General features: G+C 45.6%; 1 protein-coding gene across 2 annotated transcripts in view; it reads right to left on the bottom strand.

Annotated features, from left to right (window-relative positions):
- Positions 1 to 9,102, bottom strand: part of Dpf3 (double PHD fingers 3) — a 297,152-nt gene that overhangs the window by 121,986 nt on the left and 166,064 nt on the right. For both annotated transcript variants that reach the window (XM_008849803.2, XM_008849804.1), the window contains exon 5: positions 2,531 to 2,626. In XM_008849803.2, the coding sequence (XP_008848025.1) occupies positions 2,531 to 2,626 (96 nt within the window). The remainder of the gene's footprint in view (positions 1 to 2,530; positions 2,627 to 9,102) is intronic.

The raw sequence follows: 9,102 nt of genomic DNA, 5'->3' as shown, positions 1-9,102 counted from the left end.
GGGGAAAAAAAAAAAAGGAATTGTCTAGGCAGTTAGTGTAAAAAGACCCCAAAGAAAAGTAGCCAGTTTCTTGGCTAAAAGTCGAAATGTCCTTGGGCCTCTTAGCAACATACTCTGTTCCGAAGGCCAAAAATGTCAAAAGTATTTGAGATCTCTTATCTAATCCTTAAAAGATTTTAGCATTACCTCTTCAGAGGGGGGAGTGTTAAAGTAACCAAAATCCCCATAAAAATATATAAACCAATCAAAGAAGAAGAAAGAGTACATGAAGTTATCAGAAAAAAAGTGATGGGGAGATATGGGAGGAGTTGGAGGCAAGGGAGTGGGCATGGATTTGATCAAAGCACTTTATATGCATGTATGAAATTCTCAATAAATTATTTATTTAAAAAAAATAACTGGAGCCAGGTGTGGTGGTGCACACCTTTAATCTCAGGCAGAGGTAGGCAGATCTCTGTGAGTTCAAGGCCAGCCTGGTCTACATAGTGAGCTTCAGGCCAGCTGGGGCTACAGGGCCCAGAAAAGAATAATAAAAATATAAATAATAACTACTGTAAAGGGGAGGGCACTGTCCCAGTTTTCTAAAACTATAATGGATAGAGGAAGATGTTGAATGTCACCACCTCATCAAACCTAGAATATGATTCCATAATCCAACTCAAGCTTTTCAACAAATAAATAGCATGGGGGGTGTGAGTAGCAGGATACAATGAGAAAGAACTGTGGTATAGAATAAAAGACAAGTTTTAAATAAATCAATCACAAACAGGCATTTTTGAAAAATCAGGGGAAGCTGATTCTGGTCTTGGTGGAAGACAGAACAAGAAATATTTGTGCTGAGTATTAAAACATCTGTTAGAAGGGCTGGAGAGATGGCTCAGCAGGTAAGCACACTTATTGTTCTTGCAGAAGACCTGGGTTTGAATCCCAGCACCCATATGGTGGCTAATTCCTCTTCCAGGGGTCCGACACCCTCTTCTGTCCTCTGTGGGCACTAAATGACATAGGTGCACTTACACACATGCAGGTGTAACACCCATACACATAAAATAAATTTTAAAAATTAAAAAATTTCTTTAAAAATAGGCCTGGAGAGATGGCTCAGCGGTTAAGAGCACTGACTGCTCTTACAGAGGACCTGGGTTTGATTCCCAGCACCCACATGGCAGCTACAAACCATCCTTTACTCCAGTTCCAGGGGAATCTGAAATCCTCTTCTGACCTCAATGGCATTGCACAACACGGGTGCACTCACGTACATGCAGGCAATACACTCGTACACATAAAATAAAAATTATAAATATTGTTTATTTCTTTAAAAAATAAGTAAAATCAAAGATCTGTTAGAGTTATACACCAAGGCATAGGATAAAATGTATAAGATTTACTTTCAAATACTCCAGGGAGAAGCAAACAAACACATAAGCCAATGAGGTAGCATGAGACAAAACGGTGGAAATACTGGCAATTGATGATGCTGGTAGCAGCTTAGTGAAACTGTTCCATCAGATAGCTGTCCTGCCCAGACTGGGAAGTCCGGCTCTTATCAACAGGTGGGTCATCTTAGCTCATGGCGTAGCCAGCACTGAACTTCATGCAAAAGTCACCCAGGAAGTTGCTCTAATATAGTTCAGTGCCAAATCTCAGATCTAACTTAGAATTTCTGAACACGGGTCCCAGGAATCTAATTTTAGTAAGTTCTTTCTGTGATGCAGAAGGGTTACAGTAATTATTAGTGAGCCCAAACCCACAGGGTTCACAGGACTGACTTCTTACCCATTGGAAGGAGAGGGTCCTACCTAGAGCCTATAGAAGCTAGAGCCTCAAACCCGCAAAAGTGAATTCCCTGAAGGAGAGCCATAGTCCTCCCCCTGGAGGTCCTGCTCCACCTGGTTATCATCTGATACTCTCGCAGACCTCTAAAGGTATCACAGAACACACTTTTGCTGAACAAGAGGACCCTGGAGAATTGAATTGAATGTCTGAAAACACGGCCTGGGTTGGCTCCTTCCCCACTTAGGAACTAGCCCATGGTTTCCCTCCTTCCATCTGCCCTTCCCACCTCTGACCCTTCCTTGTTCATTTCAGGGCCACAGGCCTCTGAAGTTCATACCAAGTCTACCCAGTGGACCATCAGCCCCCCTGCCCACCTGCTTCCTGCCCATGAACGCATACCCCAAGGCACGTGTCTGATCCTGTCATTCTGGGGCAACCACAGGAACAGCAAGGCAAGAAACGCTCAGTCCATCTTCATGATGGAGAAGCAGACAATCCCCTCTACCTTCCAAAACCCCACATCCCCTCAGAGCACCCTCTGCTTCCTCTCCCCGCTCTTACCAGCTCTGAACTTTCCAGACATGCCTAGCTTGGGGCTTCCCCCAGGGTCTTTCTCTGGGTATTTTCCAATTCTCCATGAGTGTGGTATCTGTCCAGCTACAGAGGGGCCTGGAATCAATTCGGGCAGGGATGGGTGGCTTGCCTGGTCTCAGCCTCTTGAACTCATTCCTCCCTCCTGGCATCCTCCACTTACCCGTCCTCTGGTCCTGTTCTTCCGCTTGGGAACATCCTCTTCTAAATCCTCTTCTTCATTCCCTTCTTCTACATTTTCATCATTTTCCAAAACCCTCTGAAATGAAAAGAAAATCAACAGACAAGCTGAGACATAGAACTCAAGGGTGAAGACTATCAGATGGTGTTTGGAGGTGATGTCTGTTTCTTGTTCCTTAGCACAGTGAGGGTGCCACTGCGTCTCAAGACACTGGGCCTTCAAGATGCTGCCCAGGGGTCTGAGGCCTGAGTGGGACCAGCATTCCTCCAAGCCCCTTCCAGTTAAATCCTCCCAGAACACTGACCTTTTTCCAAATCTTTGCCCAAGTAGAGTTTTCTAGGAAGAGCATACCCCAATAAGGATGCTTTTCCATGTGAGGTCAAGTTGCCTTATCAAATTTTTCCTTAACGTGATGTTTTCTTTTCTTCCTAAAGAGTCACCTCAGAGTATACAAACTTGTTTCTCCTTTTCCTGCCATTGTGGAACTCTGCCTTGTTTGAGGAAAGTAAGTAACTTCCTATTCAGCTGACCAAACGATAGCTTCAATCAATATGCTGTTCATAACAATCTATTGTGCTTTTTTAAGAAAAATTAATTTTTAGCAGGGTGTGGTGGCACGGGCCTTTAGTCCCAGCACAGGAGAGGTGCAGACAGGAGGATCATCAGGAGTTCAAGGCCAGCCTCCATTACATAGCAAATTCAAGGACAGTCAGAGTTATGTGTGAGAATGTCAAAAGAAAGGAAGGAGGGGAGGGAGGGAGGGAGGAGGGAGGGGGGAAGGGGAAGGGGAAGGGGAAGGGAAGGATAGGAAGGGAGAGAGGAGGAAAAAGAGGAATATATTTTGATTGTAGCTCATGACTTACAGTGGAGCTTAAAGTTCATAAATTCAAATGAGCTCCCTCTAATAGCCCTGAGATCACAAGGTAACACAAGATCCAATTTCCATTTTACAGGTGAATAAACTGAGACTGAAAAACACTTTTGACTGTTAAAAATCACCCAGCTAAGCCATAACCAGAGTGAGTCAGGTTCTTGAGCTCACCCCCTAGCCCTTGCTACTGAGAATCCTCAGGTTCATCCTAAGGTCCTCTTCAGGCAGAACCTGAGCTGAAAAGTCCCTCCACAGCAGAAGAGAGAGGCAGGGTATACACCTCCAGGCCATGGAGGACCCAGCCCCCACTGGGAAGGAACGGGCTTGCTGGGGCATGGTGGCTCACGCCTTTAATCCCAGCTCTTGGGAGGCAGAGGCAGAGGCAGGACAATCTCTGTGAGTTCAAGGCCAGCCTGGTCTACATAGTGAGTTCCAGACCAGCTGGGGCTACAGGGAGACCCTATCTTAAAAAGACCAAGGTAAAAAAAAAAAAAAGAAGAAGGAATGGACCATGCCAAGGGCCCTGGGTAGGGGACGATCCTAAGGGCTTACTGTGTGACCTTGAGCAAGTCATTACATTTCTGTGCCTCTGCCTCCTCAGTTAAAAACTAGTAATTCAGTCAGTCTATAAGCTTATCCAGTGCTGACTACATGAAGGTACTGTGCTAGCCAAGCTACACAATGGCTGCAGTCCTGGCCCCAAGTAGACTTTACATTGTACTGAAGGGAAGACGATTTAAACAACATACACAAACATAATTCCCACTGTAAAGATAGAGACAGGCGAGTTCAAGATGCTATGAAAGAGTGTTCTAAGAGCAAACTCTGTGAAGTGGGGAAAGGATCACGGGTTGTCCAGTGGGGAGAAAGGCTGGTGTAAGCAGAGCCCAATGACTTGGGGAAAGATGGCAAAGATGAGCCAGAAAGGCAGCAGGGACCATAGGACACACGACAACAGCACAACCCTTGTGCTGAAAATGTAGTATAAAAATAAAGCCTCCTTACAACTCTTGTGTTCTGTTTCTTGCAGACTTTCTGGGTCTTGAAGTCATTTAATCATGGCAAGTTCCAAGCACCAGAACTTAAAGGTCATTGCCTCTGGCATCTCTCAGTACACTTCTGATGCCCCTGTCATTTTACATGATAAGGTGTTTGTTACCCACAACATGGACTCTGACTTGGAAGGTGAAAGATGGGTGAAAGCCACTGACTCAGGTCCCTGAGTGCCCTATGGTTTCCTGGTCCAGGAGTGAGTTGATGTCTCCCTTGAGTCTCTGTCCCAGCTCCCCAGCTTATACCCCAGCCTCAGATGCACTGGTATCTACACATCCCTCCATGCTTGTGTCTTCATTTCCTGCCATACAACCCTGACTCTAGAAGCCTCTCTGCAACTCACAGGTCAGGAGTTCCTAACAAAGCTTGTGTCAAGGCTCAGGAAGCTGAGGGGGAGTCATAAGGTAAGAATGAAGGGGGGATCCAACATAGCAACATAGTACCAGCTGACACCTCTCCACCACTCCTTACATACTGGCAGTCCCTGTCCAAGGACATTATCTGAAAAACAAACACATTTTTTAAAAAAAACTTTCCCTCCTGTTAATCTAAACAGCCTTTACAGTAATAGTAACAGAAGTTTGAGCTTATGCTTAAAAAAACAGAAAAGAAAGAAAGAATTCCTTTTCAAAGACTCCATTCCTCTGGTGATGGACAATACAAAAATTTCCTAATTGATGTCTCCCCTTCCAGTGGTGGCCCTACACCCTGTTTCCTCTCCAAGGGAGGCAGGCAATCTTTATGAAATAAATTCACTACCCTCATAAAAAGCCTCTAAATGAATTTCTTTTTCATTTCACACGAAGCCAAAAGCCACATCCAGGTCCCAAGAGACCTTAGGGGTCTGCCCACCTATCTGGCTCCCCCCATCCCCCAGCACTGTATTCCAGCTATCAGGGCCTTCTGTCTGTTCCCTTGACATGCTGAGTGCTGACCTGTCGCAGGCCTGTCACCTCAGGGAGCTCATGTTGCTGGCTCCTGTCACCCGAACGGGACTGTGGTTAAGCCCATGTCCCTTAGGACACTGCCCATGACCTGCCCCTCCTTTAATACCTCTTCCTCCTACTGTTTGTCCTTGTGGCCTTTATCTAAGACTGCAATTCTCTTTATTCGTTTCACCTTTTTTTCCAACTTCATGTCTCAATATAATTTGGGTAGAAAAGACAGATCTCTCTTAGTCTCTCATGTCCCTAATATCTAACAGTCCCTACTCAAAAGAGGTATTCACTAAACTTTAGCCAAATGAACGAATGAATAAAAATGAAAGGTACCTAACCTGCTTAACACACACACACACATATATATATATTTTAACAACATGAATCCAATAAAAATATAAGCTCAAATGGCTCATGATCCAGTTTCAGTTTCTTGCACCCTACACAGCAGTCCTGGCCCTGCACTGGCAGCCTCACTGCTAGCGTTGGGGCTGATGGCAATGATGGTAATAACAACGGTCTGTATCCTGGCCCCCGGCCACATGGCAACAACTCAGACTCACTTCCGGTTCTACAGAATAAGGGCTACATTGGGCAAGGCATGCAGGCTTCTGAACGCTGGTTCCATCTCAATTACTGATTCTGTCAAAGTACACTAATGGGGCAAAAATACTCTGTAATACAGAGATGACAAGCCGTGTCTTCAAACTCTGGATGCATGACTAGCAAAACACATATACATAAGGAAGAAAGCAGTAGGTAGCTCAGACATGCAAGGAAAGAAGTCACACTGATTATGGGAAACCAAGATTTGATGGAACGGCCGCACCGGGGCGGAGTCTAACTGCAGAGTGGGAGTGGTAAGTGGAGATGGAAGGAGAGGCATGCCAGCAGACCAAAGGCACAGAGGGAGAAGAGTGAGGAAAAGAGGGAGAGAATGAACCTGAAAACTAGCCTAGAGGAGAGGAGGGAAGCCCAAGAAGGTCACATGTCTACCACTTTATTTAGTGGGAAACAAGTTTTTTAGCAAGTGACACAAATAGAGCAGTGTTTCAGGACAAAAAGTGGCAAAGCAGGGTATGTAGGACAGGAGACAGATGAGGACAGGGCACTTCCACAGACTCTAGGCACTAGTGTATCCAACTCAATAAGTACTTGCTGTGCACCTACTATGTGCCATGAGTTTGCATGCTTAAGACACATTAGTGAGCAAGTTAATCAAAGACTATCAAAGTTGGGGGGTTTATAGTCCATTGGGAAAATAAAGATCACATAAAAAATGAAAAAGAGTCAATAATTCCCTTTTCTTTCTCTCACCTCCAGCTGAGCAAGATGCCAAAAGGAAAGAAGGTCAAGGGGAAGAAGGTGCCCCAGCCCCTGCCATCGTGAAGAAGCAGGAGGCCAAGAAGGCGCTGAATCCTCTTTTGGAGAAAGGACGGGGGTTTATAGTCCATTGGGAAAATAAAGATCACATAAAAAATGAAAAAGAGTCAATAATTCCCTTTTCTTTCTCTCACCTCCAGCTGAGCAAGATGCCAAAAGGAAAGAAGGTCAAGGGGAAGAAGGTGCCCCAGCCCCTGCCATCGTGAAGAAGCAGGAGGCCAAGAAGGCGCTGAATCCTCTTTTGGAGAAAGGACCCAAGAACTTTAGCATTAGACAGGACAGCCAGCCTAAAAGAGACCTCACCCCACTTTGTTAGGTACCGTGATCAATCAGTTCACCCAGGCCCTGGACCCTCAAACAGCTACCCAGATGCTCAAGCTCACGACAAGTACCAGCCAGAGACAAAGCAGAAGCAGAGACTGCTGGCCCGAGCTAAGTTCACCCAGGCCCTGGACCCTCAAACAGCTACCCAGATGCTCAAGCTCACAACAAGTACCAGCCAGAGACAAAGCAGAAGCAGAGACTGCTGGCCCGAGCTGAGAAGAAGGCTGTTGGCAAAGGGGATGTCCCCACATAGAGACCCTCCAGTCCCACGAGCAGGTGTCAACACCATCACCACCTTGGTGGAAAACAAGAAGACTCAACTGGTGGTGATCGCACATGACATTGACCTCATCAAGCTGGTGGTCTCCCTGCCTACCTGTGTCATAAGATGGGGGTCCCCTACTGCATCATCAAGGGGAAGGCCAGGCTGGGGCGGCTGGTCCACAGGAAAGGTGTGCATCACCATGGCCTTCACACAGGTCAGCTCAGAACACAAAGGTGCTCTGGCTAATCTGGTGGAAGCCATCAGGACCAATTACAATGACAGATATGATGAGATCTGCTGTCAATGGGGAGGCAATGTCCTCAGTCCAAAATCTGTGGCTTACATTGCCAAGCTGGAAAAGGCAAAGGTCAAAGAACTCGCTAGCTGCATGATATCAAGAAAAAGAAAGAACTGCAGAGACGGGAGGCCAGTGTGGCTGGGGGCTAGGTGCGGGAGGGATGGTAACAGAGCACAGAGGTTTAGGACAGAGAAATTCATCCATACAACACTATAAAAGGAGGATTCATATCATTATACACTTGTCAAAGCTCACAGCATGTGGCATAGGAGAGATGAGAAACCTCTCTATCCTTTTCCCAATTTTGCTAAAAACCTGATGTTTTGTTTTGTCTTTTTAAAGAAATCTTTGTTTTAAAGACTTTCTACTTAGCATCGAATCTTTAGATTTGTGTTTAATTTGGAATGTCTGTAGAATCCAGGAGACTAAAAAGAGATCATTGGTAGCAAAGAAGAAAAAAGATCTAAGGAAAAATGGATAGTAGAACAGGCAACGTGAAGGGGGAAGGGGAATACGGGGATGGAACTTTAAGTGGAGAGAGGGATGGGGTGGGACAGTGAGGCAAAGGAGGGAGTCGGGGGGTTAACTAACACTAAGGCTATTTGAAAAGGTCACATGGTTACCTACTATTTTATAAGCTACACACACACACACACACACACACACAATTGGAGTTACCCAACATAGGGGATAGTGTTCCTCCCAGAAGCTGTAAGTTGCCAAATAAAAACCCCAAGGGCCAGGTGTGGTATACCTCCCCTGGAGTTGTTGCTCAGAAGTAGCCCAGAGACACTCGCCCCCAAACAATACAGGCTATTTCTATTGCTTGTGATTACTCACTAGAACTTGATGGTAAGATGTACTGCTGAAGGTAATACACATACTCGTCACAGAACATGGCAAAATCAAGTTAGTATTGACCAGGAAGCTTCCTCCCTCTCCCTGATGGCTAGTACTGAGGTGCTTATGCCAGCTGCTGGGGGGAAGAAACATCACCAACAGTCTTGCCTGGCTATGAACCCTGTGAACTACAATAATGATCCATGGGGCAAGATAAGCCCATGGGTACAAAAGTGGCACAATTATAGGGGTAACCAACCATTTTCTGACTGGATTTAAGGCCTGCTCTATAGGAGGGAACTCAGGCCTGGTACTGGAAATCTGATCAAGAACCTATGACTGGGGAGCTCACAGGCCCCAGGGATGAACCTACTATCATTCTGCTAAATGGACATGGTATCAAACTATCTTCTAAATTCATGTCCCTCTACCCATACATGAGTGCAGCTCTCAGACTTCATCAGAGAAGTTTCTCTGTGCAATGGATGATGGTTAATGCAGAAACTTACAAGCTGCAAAAGTGCAGAAAGTATTAGTGGAGTGCTCAGCCTCAAATGGGACATCTATATCACCCACACACAC

Source organism: Nannospalax galili, unplaced genomic scaffold (genome assembly GCF_000622305.1).
Source record: "Nannospalax galili isolate Female #2095 unplaced genomic scaffold, S.galili_v1.0 scaffold24, whole genome shotgun sequence".
NCBI classification, from domain to species: Eukaryota; Metazoa; Chordata; class Mammalia; order Rodentia; family Spalacidae; genus Nannospalax; species Nannospalax galili.
This window is presented reverse-complemented; position numbering and strand designations above follow the sequence as displayed.